Source organism: Uloborus diversus, chromosome 2 (genome assembly GCF_026930045.1).
Source record: "Uloborus diversus isolate 005 chromosome 2, Udiv.v.3.1, whole genome shotgun sequence".
Taxonomy (NCBI): Eukaryota; Metazoa; Arthropoda; class Arachnida; order Araneae; family Uloboridae; genus Uloborus; species Uloborus diversus.
Window position 1 is genome coordinate 3,285,355 of NC_072732.1, and position 16,463 is coordinate 3,301,817.

General features: G+C 35.3%; 1 protein-coding gene across 1 annotated transcript in view; it reads right to left on the minus strand.

Annotated features, from left to right (window-relative positions):
• Positions 1-15,348, minus strand: part of LOC129217700 (eukaryotic translation initiation factor 4B-like) — a 44,444-nt gene extending 29,096 nt beyond the window's left edge. The window contains exons 1-2 of the mRNA XM_054852036.1: positions 15,270-15,348; positions 1-144 (exon numbers count right to left, since the gene is read on the minus strand). Of these exons, the coding sequence (XP_054708011.1) occupies positions 1-144; positions 15,270-15,282 (157 nt within the window). The 5' untranslated portion in view covers positions 15,283-15,348. The remainder of the gene's footprint in view (positions 145-15,269) is intronic.
• Between the last annotated feature and the right edge of the window lie 1,115 nt (positions 15,349-16,463).

A 16,463-nucleotide genomic window follows, 5' to 3' on the forward strand; every position in this document is an offset into this window, starting at 1 on the left:
CGTCTATGTCCTCGTTGTCCATGAGGTCCGCCCAGTCGATGCGCCTGGTGTTGACGACCGCGAACCCGCTGGGGGCATCGTGATCCTCCCCCAGGAACGTGTTCAGGTCCAGGGTCTTGCCCTTCGTCTTGCGTTTGCCTTTTGCTGGAGGAGAAAAGTAAAGTAGAACATGTTAACATTTTAGTCAAGCTTCCTGTACAATAAAAATTTGAAAAAAAAAAGAAAGGGCCTTTGTTATTCCATCAATTAAAATACGTTTTCGCCTCACAGATTGGATCGTACACGATCACTCCGAACGTCAACAAACGTCATCGCGACGGTAACGACGTCATTTGGGCGATTCAATGTTTGAACTGGACGGGGTTTCGGCAAGTTTATCTTGTGAGAACCGTAGGCAGGGCCGGATTTAAGGGAGGGCAGGCGGGGCTGCTGCCCCGGAGCCTCCACAAACCCCCCCCCCCCCAAAGGGGCGCCCACAATAAAAATTTTATGAAGTATTCCAACTTACACGGGTCGAAAATATCGGAGATATACATATATATCAAAATATTCGGATATATATCAAAGTATCGGATATTTTTGAAAATATGATCTTTTTGAACCCTGATTAGGAGCCTCCACACTTTCAAATCCGGCCCTGACCGCAGGAGTCATTTTTCTCAAGTATTCGTGTTCAACGACATATATCATGATGTATGAGGTCGTGAGAAGCAAAGGGATTTAAGTGGTAAAATTAAAACATTGGAGGTAACCGGTACATATAATAGGTGAACCTCTCCTCTGTCTTATAGCAGGACATAGTAATAGTAGCCCTGGTAGGTGCTGCTGTATAGCATGATTTAGAAAAAAAATTCAATGAAAGCCTACCTAGGATGTAACCTTTATACTCGTTTTAATCAAAAGTTGAAAAAGCCCACTTGCGTCCCATTGCTTCTCACCGACTCATATGAGGAATAATTTATCGAAAGGGAACATGTCCAATTTTTAGGAAAAATCATTTTATGAAATTTTCTAAATCTTTCAGACGTCATTTATCAAATCACTTACTCTCAAGAAGTCCGAAAGTGGAAAACCCTATTTTACTCTCTGCAACAAAAAAATCGACACACCAAGAAGCAATCACCCAATCGCTTTGAAATTTCGTTGCATGAGTGTATTGACCAGATATGCAAATGATTAAAATTTGATGTCCAATGAATGACTAGTTTTATCTCCAGCGTATCGGAACTGCGCATCCAGCAGGAGTATATAAGGGGGAGTTCTTCAACAAAATTCTCGGTTTGATTGCGATTAGATTACCTTTCAACAACTTAAAAAATGCCTCGCCACAGGGTTCGTTTTGCACGAACCCTGGAGCTCTGACGAGCAACCGTCAGAGAGAGCTCCAGAGAGGTCGTATCATCGGATCGAAAGAGGCCGGTCGGACAAGTCGAAGAATCGCTCGGCATTCGAGTCGAAGCGGAGATTGGAAGATGCTGGCAAGGATGGGTGGAAAATGGCAGAGCTCAGCGTCAGGATGTCAGGGGACCACAACAGATCGTGAGGACGGAGCGATTGTCCGATCGGCCGTCAGAGCGCTTTCTCCATCTCTATCAACCGTCAGGTATTCAACCCAAACACCAGTGTCCAGCATGACCATTTACAGATGGTTGAGACGGTTACAGACACTGCCGAGCCAGATTACAGTGCTGCATGGCTCGATCAGATTGGAATGGTGCCGACTGGGGACGCATAGTCTTTAGGGACGAATCCCGCTTCCAACTCTGTCCTGATGATCATCGAAGACATGTTTGGAGACACCCAGGGCAGAGGGGGAATCCCTGCTTTCACTATTGCACGCCACACAGGCCCTCAAACAAGGTATTACAGTCTGGGGTGCCATTTCCTTTGACAGCCGGAACCCTTTGGTCGCACGGGTACAGAATATGTCCGATCCCGCGATCTAGGATCGGGGGGAAATTTGAACCATCTGGGGAAATTCTGCAGATTAATTTTTTTTTAATTTCAATTTTTCGATTTTTTTCGCAAGTGTCTTTTGAATGCATTTTTTTTTTTTTGCATCACCAGTCTTTATATTTTTATTAACTATTTGTTGGATAAAAATTTACATTTAATAATAAATATTAGATAGGAGATTTTAATTAAAACATACATGTATTTACTTAATATACATTAGAGACGTACCGAGTACTCGGCCTTTCACTACTCGGCCGAGTACCGAGTTACCGAGTACTCGGCCTTTCACGAATCGGCCGAGTTACCGAGTACCAATTATGTTTTAACAAGAACCACCGACACACATGTGATGAATTTTGAACTTATTGGAATAGTAGTATAGACCTCCTTGTCCATATAATAGTTTTTAAAACTAAATTCCTCGTGAAATTTAATTACGCATTATATAAACAGTTTTGTTTGCAGGGGTCCGTCCAGGATTTTTCACAGGGTCCGTTTTTTGTGAAAAATCAAATAATTTTGTGAAAAATGAATTAATTTTGTGAAAAATCAAAAAATTTCGAAAAAAAAAATTTATTTTTATTAAAACGAGAAATTTTAGAATTTAGAGATGGCACAAACTGCATTAATTAAACTTAAAGTTGAGTGTTTTCCTCTTCTACGTCGAGAAAATCATTCTGGATTTTTTTTCTGATATTTGGCGGGGGGGGGGGGGGGGGCATCGCTCTTTCAAGTATCAATATTTATCTACCATTCTACATTATGTTAAATTATGCTAGATATATTTCTGTACAGTACTTAAAATAATTGTAACAAAAATATAAATAAATAAAATAAAATTCAGAATAGGGTTCAGCATTCAACTTTTTGACCCAAGACACTCTTAAAAAGCACAGAATTTCGTTCAAAACTTATAAATTCCGTGATTTTAACAAAAATAAAAAGATATTTCAATTGTTTACCTCTTAACGAAGCGTAATAATCATTAAAAATTCGAAAAATCGGATTCCCATAGCGGATGCAAAGAGATCGCAATTCTCAAAGTGAAGGCATCAAAAGTATAAAAACGGCTTGTAAAAGAAATATTTTAGATAAAATTATTTTAAAATTGCATTTTAGAGTCCTATGATAAACATATCATTAATATCTGTGGACACAGTTGACCCAAAAAATAAAATAAAATAAACAATCTACTTAGCATTTTAATTTTTGACTCATAACAGAAAATGGAATTTTGCTTTAAAAACTTGAAATGAGAGCTCTAACAGAAATAAAGAGACTTTTCATTTATTTGAATCCTAATAAAGCGAAGTTAGCTTGAAAAAAGAACAAAATATGATTCTCATATCGAATGTTGAAAGATTTATTGTTTATTAAATCATGAGCGGAGAAAAGTGCTTACCAATACCTTTTCAGAAAAGTTAACAAAAACACCGCTGCTAATTAGCTGTGATAAAACAAACAACCATTATATTTATTTGGCAGTAGCAATTATTTATCGCTTGCAGGAGCAGCCCAAGAGTGCCAATTTTTTTTTTTTTTCAAAATTAGCCGATTTTGTATAAGCTGATCCCTTTAATTTGACTTAAAAAAAGGTTCCAAAGATTATCGGTTTATACACAGAAATATGCGTTATTTTGCTTTCAGATTTGCTCTTTCAATAAACAATTTGACAGATCCGATCTTGTTTATCGGAACTTTGTGAAGGGTCCGTTTTGTTTGATCGGGATTTGGTGAAAGGTCCGTTTTGTTTGATCGGGATTTTGTGAAAGGTCCATTTTGGTTGATCGGATTTTTGTGAAGGGTCCGTTAACGGACCCAAATATCCTCTGGCCAGACCCCTGGTTTGTCAAAAATTTTACCAAAAAAAGATTTTTAAAATTAAAAATAAATAAATAAAAGGTATGATTAATCAAGATGGAATTAAAACAAATTACAGTAAAATCCCTCTAATGCGGACACTAACAGGACAATTTTTTTTTTGTCCGCAATAGAGAGGTGTCCGCAGGACAGGGGTTTAATAATGTTATTTACATTGGAACTGGGGAATTAAAAATTGTCCGCATAAGAGGGGTGTCCGTTACGAGGGGTTTCACTGTATACCAATCAATTATAGTTCTAGTCTGCCAAACATAAATATTTTTTTAAAGCAGATAAAACAAATATGCAGGAACACTGCATACACGTGTTTCTGCCCCCCTCCCCCCCCCCCGTTACAAGGAACGTCTTTTTCAGTGCATAACATGTGAGCTAGAGAAGGTAAAGACATTCAACAAAAAAATCCAACTTTTGTCGGATGCCTTTAAATCCACGAGCTCCCATTTTGTGCATAGAAAAAGGAATTCCTTGTAACTTCCAAAACACGTTTCTGCAGTGTTCCTACACTATGCTTTTAACATTGTTTTATTTCATTTAATTTTTTAAGCAAAGGTATTTTTATATTTTTTATAACTCATTTTTGTTTGTAGCAAATATCCATTTTTAATATAAAAATTCCATATTTTCTATACTTGCCTTTTTTTGCATAATTTTTAATAAACAAGTTTAATAAACTTTGGGGACATTAAAAGAAAGATTTATACCATTGAAGCATTACAAACTTCATTATTCTCAAAATTTAAATTTGACTTATAAATTTTAATTGTAAATTATTGCAGAATATAATGCTTGCTCTTTTTTTTTAATATAAATTTCGGTATCTGTCTTGGACAATATTCAATTTTTTGCAACTACTCGGTATTGACCGAGTATCTGATCAGAATTTGGCCGAGTACCGAGTACTCGGCAAATTGGCCGAGTATGCCGAGTACCGAGTAATTACTGAGTACTCGGTACGTCTCTAATATACATTTTAAATACCTAGTTCTACCAGTTACTAGTTCGTTCTATTAGTTTTAAAGATGCAGATTTTTTTTTTCTTTTTTTTCAAAATTATCTATACCTATAGCAATGAATGAATTTTTATATGAAACATAAAAAATATTGTAAAATGTTGGGGAAATTTTCATATAAATTGGGGAAAATGTTGGCATTAAAAACATTTTCTGCAGTTACTGCATACCAGTACGCCAACAACATCCAAAGACTTGTTTTGCTACCATTCCTTTTGTAGAACCCTCGGCTGGTTTTTCAGCAGGACGATGCCAGACCACATACGGCACATGTTGCTATGAACTGTCTGCCAGCATATCAAACACTTCCTTAGCATGCCAAATCGCCAGATCTCTCTCCCACATTGCATGTCTGGGATATGATGGGAAGGCGATTGCATCTGGTACGGAATCCAAGATGACCTCGTTTGACAAATTGGAGTGAATTTGGCAGGAAATACCCCAGAAAACCAATAAGGAGCTTTATCGATCTATGCCACGCCAGGCTTCGGCTTGTATCCAGGATAGAGGCGGGTTAACACCTTATTGAACTTTTTACTAATACACGACATAATTTTTTCAATTTTTCCAAGATTTTAATCATTTACTATTCTGAACAGTCTTCCTATTCACCAATTTTCATTTCAATCGGACAACTCCTTCTTGGTACGTCGATTTTTTTGTTATAGAGTGTATTTAAGGGTACGGTGTGGCTTTCTGACAAAAAGGTAACAAATCCGTCCTCTGCACATTTTATTTCGAAGAAAAGGGGACATATCCTGGAAGATTCTATAGTACGAAGACTTTGAACCAGGAAAGAACCAGGAACCGTTTTCTGAAGGAACCAGGGTTGGCAAAAACCCAAGTTTTTTAAATAAAGCCCATGGACCCCGTTTTTTTTCTTTTTAAACCCAGTCAAAAACTGGGTTTTTTAAAGGAAAAGGGTGGGTTTTTTTTGTCTTTTAAAGGAAAAAGGTGGGGTAATTCTAGGGAACATTTCAATAGAAGTTTTTTCTACAAAGAAGTTTGGTTTAATGAAAAAAGTTGAAATTTAAAAACTTTTTCGTCAAGAAAAAGGTGGGTTTTTAAGCAAAAAGGTAAAGCATTTGTTGGGATAACTTCAGTAAAAGGTTTTTTTTTTTTTTTCAGAAAGAAGTATGTTATACTGAAAAAAGTTAGTCTCAAATATAAATAATAATTTTTAATGTAAATATTGTACACAATTTAAGTAATGGAGTTTCAGAAAGCTGCTGTCAAGAAATTGGGAGTAAATCATCTTTTTCCGTAAACGGGACAGCTTAGGGCTGGGTCATTCCACGTCAAATCAACCACAGAAATGGGATTTTAACACCCCACCGTCTCGGAATTTGATAAAACTTGGTATACTTCATCTCTTTATGGTTACAAGCAACCCCCTAATTTTTTTTCTTTCAATATCAATTCGTTTTGATTTTATAGCCTTTTGAAATCTGGCGATTTTGCATTTTTTTATCATTTTTGAGACACTCAAACTGAGAAGATGTTTATTAAAAAAATTGTTTCTTGGTAACTAATGCTATAAAATCTTTTTGAAAATTTTTGCACACAATGTAAAGACTTTGAACATGTTGATACAAAATATCTTAATAGTTTTAGTTTACATGAGAATTTTTTAAAAATTAGGAAAGTGAAAATTTTAAATTTTTTTTGTCAAAAAAAGGTGCTGACATAATTCTGAATTTCAACAAGAGGGTCAGCTTTAAAAATCATAATTTTTTTTAAAAATGATCATGAATATGTGTTCTAACTTATCCAATGAAAAACATTAGGGGACTTTGAGGGATTCTGCCTCCCCCCCCCCATTCTGAAAAAAAAGCAGGAAACATCATACAGACAATCTCTTCCATATTCTTAAAAACAGGAATTGTCAGCAATTATGACAAAAATTCAAATATACAGTGTGTTGAACATTGAACTCAAATGTAAAAAAAATCTAAGCTTCTTTTTCATTTGAAATAACTTAAAATATGGGGTAGTTCTACCTCAAATCTACCGTAAAATGGGATTACACGTACCATCTCAGATTTTGATGAAACTTGGTATACTTCCTTATTTTGTGGTAAAAAGCAGCCCCTTAGTTTTTTTTCTTTCAATCTCAATGTATTTTGATATTATAGACTTATCAAATTTTTTGATTTTGCATTTTTTGTCATTTTTAAGACATTCAAACTGAACTGTTGTTTAATAGGAAAAAATTGTTTCTTAGCAACTAATAAATTTACCTTTTTGGAAATTTTCATAAAAAATGCTTAGATTTTGAATATTTTTAATAAAAATATTATAATAATCTTGGTTTAAACTAAGAATTTTAAAAAAATTGGAAAAAGAAAAATTTTGATTTTTTTTTAATGAAAAAAAGCCATTGTCAAATTTTTAACATCAGGGTCAGTTTTAAAAATCATGTTTAACAATGAAAAATGATCATGAGTATGTGTCCTAACTTCCCCTATGAAAAAAGTTATGGGTCTTTTAGGGATTCTGCCCCCCCCCCCCCCTTCAGAAAAAACGAAAGCATCATAGAGAAAAGCTCTTCTATGTCTTTGAAAACAGAGTTCCCAACAATTAATTTAAAAAAAAATTAAATATAAAGTGTGTTTAATATTGAAGTCAGACATATAAATTTGATGTTCAAGCTTTTTTTTTAATTTGAAATAATTAAAAATTGTTTAAAATATAGACATTCTGAAAATAAGATATCATGAAATTTAAAAGCTACAGACAACAATATCTGCATACAGATTACTGCATTTTAGTTAAGACAAAGGAAAACAAAAATTAAGTCTTAACACCAATTCATAATCATGCAGTTTCTAGCACTTTCAAGATCCCCCCCCCCTCCCACCGCCACCCTTATGTTTGAGAAAAATTGCTATAGTGGAACTGTTTTTCATTTTAGTGTTACTGATGTACAGCAACAAATTCATCCTTTTCATTTCTTGAAATTACAGTTAACACCCCTTAAAAGTTAATAGCCTGACTGCTTAGTAATAATACGTTCTAAATAAAGTAAATTACCTTCTCCCCTCCCTTCATAGCAAATAAGGAAATAAATTGCATCTCTCATATTCAATGGATTTCTATATTTTTTAATGTGAATAAGAAACCAAATTAGTATTTGCAAGGGAAAAAAAAACACTATTTGTCCGGATCCCCCCCCTCCCCCAACATAACTTGCATCTTTTCCTCAACTGCTTTTGGGGGTGTACACTAGTGCAATGCAATGAAGTGCAATAAATAGAATAGAGAAAAGAAATTGGTATAGAATGTGCTAATTCAAACTACAGCGGAACCTCCATAACTCGACAAACCAAGGAAACATGAAAAAATTTCGACTTAAGTGGATGTCAACTTACTGGGGTTCCAAAATTTTAATTCCTAAAGAATTTCTGTGAGTATCACTTACATACTGATGCTTAATATTCACATTATGAAAACTAATTCCAGTAAAGAAATTTTCTGTTCTTTTCGTTTTCTTTCTTTGAAAAGTATATAGTAAAATCAATAATATATTTGAATATATTGTGAAGAACAAATACATAATTGTTGAAAAGAGATAAAAGTTCTTGTTAGTCATGTCTGTTAAAGATAAAAAGTCCTGCTCACACTTGTTTAGAATACAGGTATAATGGTGCCTTCTTTCTCTACAGTTTGGTATATTTTATGCTATCCTTTTAGAATTGCACTAACAGCACAGAGTGGTTGCTTACTCCCCTGGATAAAAGATAGAATTCTCTAAAAGAGATTTCCTAAAACTCTGAGAAAAAGTTAATATGAAAAAATGTTGGTAGCAAAAATTGAACTAGAATAGCAATTGGCTGCAGACTGATTGGGGGTTCTCGCAAATGTGTGTCAAGTTAGATTTTCAGCCATTGAATTTGCACTGGGCCAACCTAAGAAAAATAAATGTCCAGTTACAGGGGTTATCAGTGTGTCCAGTTACTGAAGTTTCACTGTATTTGAACAGGAATATTTAGAGTAGAATGTTTATAAATCATTTGTATAAAATAAAAAGTGGCTTTAAACAACATACCGCCCTTCAGGACGAATACAGAAAAATCTTTTGGAGAAGGCACGGGAAATTGAACTTTTCTGGGGTAATCTGTTTGATGAGCGGAAAACAAATCCATGTTCAGTTTGATATTAGATTAATGAAACAAGTTGAAAGCTCTGCGAACTAGAAGTGTCTATACTCGATTGCAAGCTTTCTTGGCTATGGAGAAATGAGCTGCGGCCAAGTGAAGGAAATAGTTCCTTGCGCTTTGCCAGATAATCGGGGGGAAATTACGCACTTTGCTTTAGAAATCGGATTAGTTAGTTAAACCGACGCAAAAGGGACATTTTTTTGTCATAATTTCTGTGAATCGTTAAATATTTTCAATTTTAAGAGCGGTGCAGCGCGGATCCATACATTCATTTGCAACTGAACGAACCAGCCAATCAGAGCTCACAAACAGTTGGCGATCTCCGGATATTCTGTGTTTGGCGCGATTTTGCTCAAGTGCTCCACTCTCGTTGAAGTATGCCAAAGCGGATTAATTCGCCAAGCAGGCAACTGCCAGTGCGGTGTCTTATCGGAGATCCTCCTTACAAACCTACAGGCGGTCTTTTCACTCAGTGTTTTTCCTCCGCGCTTAATGACGTCACTGACAAGTTAACTTGCAAGCTAGTATAGCTTCGAATTTGTCTTTTAGGTCCGTTCTTTGCCCAGTTGGTTAGAGAAATCATTACGGGACAGATATCAAATTTTTACTTGTATTTGGCCTAGATCTGATTACACACAACACAACAATTAGAATGACATATGTTTTTTCTAATCTTCTTAGTAGGAAAACAGACGTAATTTAGAAGGAATTTAAGAAATATGAGCTGGTATTTATAGGATTTGTAATACTTTGTATTAATTGCTTAGTTATAAATTAGAATTAGATGATTTTTTTTTAAATTTCTATGTTGTCTTAATGCATACTAAACAATAATTTTTAGTATGCATAAATTGTTGTAGGAAAATTTCGAATTTCGCGATAACCTGTTTTTATTGTTTATTATTAATTTATTTAATTAACTACTTTCAATTCAAAAAAATCTTGAGAAAATGTTTAAATTTGGGTTCAAACACCAATGTATGTCATTATTCAAATTTTCTTTGATGCTATTAGTAATTAGCTAAGATTGTAAGATTGTGATCGATTTTTTTTCTTTTATCAAAATAAGGGGGGCAAGGGGGCAGAATCCCTCAAAGTCCCCTAAAGATTTTCATTTTATATGTTAGCACACATGTTACTGATCATTTAAAAAAACATATAAATTATTTTAATTTAGACCCTCATGCCAAAAAATTAAAATTTTGAAAATAATTTTTTTATTGAAAATTTTTAAAAATTTTTAGTTTGTTAATTTTTTTTAATTGCTGAATATAAATTTAGATTTTTGATATATTTTTTTCTAAAATGCTTGAAGTCTTAATGTATAATGTGAAAATTTTCAAAAACTGTTTATCTTTAGTTGTTGAGAAATAATTTTTTTTGCAAACAGCTGCAGTTCATTCTGAGAGAACTGTGAATGACAACTAACGCAAAATCTCAAAACTTTGAAAGGTCATAAAATAAAAACTATTTTTAATAGAGAAGAAATACTGTAGGAGGTTACTTAGGACTATGAACCATAGAAGTATACAAAGTTTCATTGAAATCTGAGATGGTGGGTGTTGGGGTATGGTTGAACTGACATGGAATGACCCGGCTATTTTAAATACATAATGTGTTAAAATTTGCTAATAAAACGGAAGCAAACCCAAAAGAAATTGCAAGATAATATGTAGGTGTGTACATAGCAAAATAACAAAGTTTTTCTTAAGGAGGTGAGTAGCAAATTAATATCATGTGACATACAGTGTGTTTTATTAATTCTGGTTCCTACAACAGAAGACACATGAAATTCATGAGGCCCCCACCCCCTAGTGAACTAACAAGCTAGGGTCATGACAAGGAACTAGGAATTGTAGATAAAAGGAACAATGAGTAAGGAATGTGTAGCTGCACCACAGTTTCACTCAAAGGGTAAAAACTGTCATTATTTGATGAGCAAAGATAAGGGCAGGCACTCCCCTTCCCCTTACCATCAGGATTAGCAATTCAGTAGTACACTAAGAGAGGAAGGACAAAGGGACAGGGGGAAAGCATAGAATTGGAATCACAGGTGTATTGAAAATTTTTCAGTTGGGGCAGAAAGTGTTAGTCCCTTTATCAAACACCTGAAATGAACAATGAAACACTGGAAGACAAGATGGGGGAAGAAGGAAGACATAGGATAAACAGATAAGAAGTTCTAAGAAAATGACCAGGTGGCAAGAATTTTCAAGAAGAAAGAAAATATAAATAAAAAAAAAAAGTGGTCAAGTTAGAGAGACCAAATTAGTATTGTAGGCAACAGTATTCAAACTTTGCTTCCTCAGAAGTTGATCTTTGGTTTTCTGCTGCTCTTCTGAAAGATAACTCATAAGTTTCCTTCTTAATTCTTTTATTAATAGAAAAATGGCAATTGGTTCTGGACGAAAACTAGAAATCACTCGCATTGAAAATTCTTCTAAAGTAAAATGTAAGCATCGCAATGAAGAATTAACATCTAAAGTTGAACGAATACGAGCACATCTTCAAAGTAAATGCCCAAAAAAAGTTGCTAAAGCTACACAGGACATGCAAGACATTGATGACTTCCCTTCTTCATCTTCAACTGCTTCAATCTGTACATCAGAACCATCATCTCCGCTTCCCACAGCTGCAGTTAACCAAAAACGAAATTCTGATCCACAATCAAGTACAATGTTGCCAATTCATCAAGCAAAAATGTCACCTTACTCCATCACAACAAAAACGGCACAACAGAGTGAAATATCAAATGCAATTGCTAATTTTTTCGTTGCAAACGCAATACCCTTTAACGCTGCAGCATCAAAAGAATATGCACACATGATGAAACTTTTGCGACCAGGCTTTACTAATCCTGGAAGAAAAGACATTGCAGGACATCTCCCGGATAAAAGTTTTGAAGAAGTAGAGTCACAACTTGAACAAGAGTTAAAGAACTCAACTATAACTCGACGGATGGTCCTCTATCAGAAATGATCCCATCATAGCTACATAGATTCATGCAAGGAAAAAATGTTTTTCTGCTACATGTTTTCGACTGTGGTGCCGAAAAAAACCCCCGCTGAGTATTGTGCTGAAATCGCAGGCTCAACAATTTCAGAAGTAAAGGTTATATATGGTGTCGATGTCTTTGCGATTTGCTCTGACAACGTAAAAAAAAAATGAAAAAGATGAAGGAATTAGTGGTGAAAGAAAATCCAGAAATCTTAACTTATGGATGCTCAGCTCGCTGTTTAAATCTTTTAGAGAAAGATGTAACACTTAAAACTAGAGACGTACCGAGTAGCACAAACGAAAAGTACCGAGTACTCGGCCTTTCACTACTCGGCCGAGTTACCAAGTACCAATTATGTTTTATGAAGAACCACCGACACACATGAGATGAATTTTGAACTTATTGGAATAGTAGTATAGACCTCCTTGTCCATATAATAGTTTTTAAAACTAAATTCCTGCTAAAATTCAATCTACGCACTATATAAACAAGTTTGTTTGTGTCAAAAATTTTACAAAAAAATTATTTTTAAAATTAAAAATAAATAAATAAAAGGTATCATTAATCAAGTTGGAATTAAAACAAATTTATACCAATCAATTATAATTTTAGTCCGCAAAACATAAATAATTTTAATACAACAAATGTGCAGGAACACTGCAGACATGTGTTTCTGCCCCCTCCCCCCCCCCCCCCCCCCCCCCCCGTTACAAGGAACGTCTTTTTCAGTGCATAACATGTGAGCTAAAGAATGTTAAGACATTCGACAAAAAAATCTGACTTTTGTCGGATGCCTTTAAATCCACGAGTTCCCATGTTGTGCATTGAAAAAGGAATTCCTTGCAATGCCAAAACACATGTCTGCAGTGTTCCTGCACTGTGCTTTTAACGTTGTTTTATTTCCTTTTATTTTTTAAGCAAAGGTATTTCCATAATTTTTTATAACTAATTTTTGTTTGTAACAAAAATCCATTTTTAACATAAAAATTCCATATTTTTTATACTTTTTTTTTTTGCATAATTTTACATAAATAATTTTTATCAACTTTGGGGACATTAAAATAAAGATTTATTCCATTGAAGCATTACAACTTCATTATTCTCAAAATTTAAAATTTGACTTATAAATTTTAATTGTAAATGTTTGCAGAACATAATGTTTGCTCTTTTTTACATAAATTTTAATATCTGTCTTGGACAATATTCAATTTTTTGCAACTACTCGGTATTGGCCGAATATCTGATCAGAATTTGGCCGAGTACCGAGTACAAACCTGAGTCAATTCAGTTTACTTCAAGGCTTAACTTAATTACTTTATATTAAAAAACTGTTTTTTGTAAAAAATTGCGTTTTTACAGAAAAAACACAGATGTAGATGACCTTAGAATGCAAAACTACAATTAAATCCAAAATTTCACCCAAATCGTCAGAGCCGTTTCCGAGATAAGAAATATATATATATACCCACGAGAATTGCTCGTTTAAAGATATAAGATATGCAATAAAGTAGACAAAACCAATGCATAAAAGCTTGACAGTGATACAATAAAACATAAACGACACTAGAGAGTTGTTGCTTTACAAAAGATAAAGTGTTAAAGTGTAAAAAAAAAATAAATTTAAACAATATTGACTATTGAAAATAGAAAAAATATGTCTATTAGTCAACACCTTGAAACATTTAGCCTTAATTAGCCAAAAGACTGAAAATCGAGTTTTCCCCCAGACGAAACCAAAGCCTTCAAACTTTCAGCATTACACTAAAGATTTTTCTCGACGTGTCAAATTCAGCTTCCGCCACACACTCGGGAGTTCTGAAATTGCAATTTTGCCATAGAGTCCTCCGGAGGGGGAAACATCGGAGAGGCCACGGTGACCTCCGAACTTCCGAAAGTCTCGTTCGAATAAACCGGGAGCTTTCGGCTCTTCGCCCTTTCGAATACACAACTTGGTGTCATCGTTACGATGGGAATTCACACACAAAATTTAGCATGATGACTAATGTGACCAGATTTTTCAAGCTAAAAATCAGGACACATGACGGGGGGGGGGGGGGGGGTAGAGTAGTATTTTTTCCCCCACAGGCTTAATATTTTACGTAACAAAAAAATGCTAAGAAATAACTCAAATGTACCAATAAAGAACTCACGTTGAAAATAATTTAATAGTATTGATGTAAAGAATATTGCATCACACAACAAATTTTATTAATCAAAATTATATTAATTACATCAATCACATGGCATTCTTATGTTTACCGACGGCAAAAAAATCGAAAAAGCGTTTAAAAAATCTAGATTGTATGTTATATTTCTCGTGTGACGGATTTTAAGCAAAAAAAGCGGGACTTTTTCGACAAAGCGAGACACTTTGGCGGGACAGTAAGACAAAAAGCGGGATGTCTGGTCACATTAATGATGACACGACACTTTTTACGACACATTTATTAATAGAGCACTCGAGCTGTCTGGAAGCAAAGAAATAGATACTTTTTTTTTCGAGCTCATCTATTACCGAGTCCGTCACTTTCACGTGAGGGCTGACACTAGTAGGTGAGCACAAAATTGAATCACACCCATTTTTTATATTATCTTCGATAAACCCGCACCCCTCTCGAATTTCGGAACTACTTCGATATACCCCCCCAAATCGGAAATTTGGCGACTTCCAAAAATTGCTGCCACAAAACTTTAAGAAAAAAACCCAAAAAATTCTACAAAATGCAAGAAAATACTACATTTGGCAACAACAAAAACCTAAAAGCTGAAAAAACCTGAATTGGCAACACCAAAATAAGAAACAGCAACCCTAAAAAGTCCGTAGGGAGCGCCAGATTTGGCGCGTCATTTTTGGGGGGTATATCAAAGTTATGTCCGAATTTTTACTGCCCCCCCCCCAACAAAAAGAGGGGGGCGAGTCCTCCCGGGCCGAGAACCGCGAAGTGATAACGTGTTACGCACCGATACACGAGTGCGCCGATCGAGATCGGAAAAAGCACGAAAGCGAGCGCACGGCGCACAGATTTCGATCGCCATTCGCACTCGATCATCCTGCACTCGAAAATGGACAACAGAGCCGTGGAAAGATAAGAAAAGGGTGAAAAAGAGCACACGCACACGTTACTCGACACCTTCCGCTCGATGGCATTCGAAAACGAGGGGCGATCCCTTCGGAAAAACGGAGCGGGGACGAGTGTCGTGTGCGGGGTTTTTTTTTTCGAGAGGGGGTGGCGGATTAAGCATAAACAAAAGAAAGATAATTACCATTAGCCGCCATATCCAAATGCCAGAAAATGAAGGAAAGTAAAACCTTCGACGTTGCCACGACGAAAGTGCGACGGGGAAATAGGCAGATATAGAAAATCGATGCCATTCGGATTCGGATAAATACGTGAAATTAAATCGCTATACCACATGATCAAATCCCAAGTTATGAAATAACATAATAGAGACGAAAATTTTTTTACACATAATGATGCTCTGTGCCAAATTTACCAGTTATTAATTTAAACAATCCAATTCCTATTCAGAGTCATAATTGACTACAGCTGTATTTAGGTCGAGGACTGCATACAAAGTGCCTTGCCTCCATAATTTTATACACCGATAGATGGCAGCACCATCACCGGATCGAACAGTTAATGAGAATTTAGAACTAGTCAAGGAGCTAATAGTTACCCCCAGAGGTATCGTTTCACTTGGAGGACATTGAGACCACGAGCATATTTAACGTCGCCCAGTCCCCTTTAATGACGACGAATTTAAACAATGTTGCGAGCGCTTTTATCAAAATCCTAGGCTGAACTCGATTCTGGAACAGCTATTAAGCATAATGTTACGTCACTGCGGATATTTTGACGGCACCTGGGGGATCAGATTCTCCGGCATCCATTATTAAGGCACGCATTTTTATGACTTAAAAGCGCTTCTTTTTGTTTAAAAAAAAGAACAAAAGATCAACTAATCCTTTTCGCAAAAAGTTCCTCCTCAGAAAATCCGGCGAAAGCATTGGGAAGAGATAAAACGTGGTAGTAGAGAAGAGAGTTTTCTATTTTTGATGTCACGAAGTCACGTGACAGCCTTTAAAGTCAAGTAAAGCTAGAGTGGATGTGGTAGAGTCCCTAATACGACTTTTCAAACGTTTCTTACAACCGTTTGCTATGCCCCAGAAACATTAAGGTAGGATATAGTCTTGAAATATGGTACAAAATTAATTCAAAGTCTGAGGGTATGCACTTCCAAGCGTTCTCCTTTTCTTAAACATTGTAATACCAGAAAAAAAAATCAGATTGGGAGTTGGAATTTAATATTGTTCTAATTGTAATAAAAAGAGCATCTAGGGAGAGACAGTGGAATTTTCATTTCGTACTAATCGAAACACATATTTCTTCTAATTCCTCTCAAATGACAGGACAATTCCCCCTTGTCAGACAAAATTATATTACGCAGCGTTGAGGA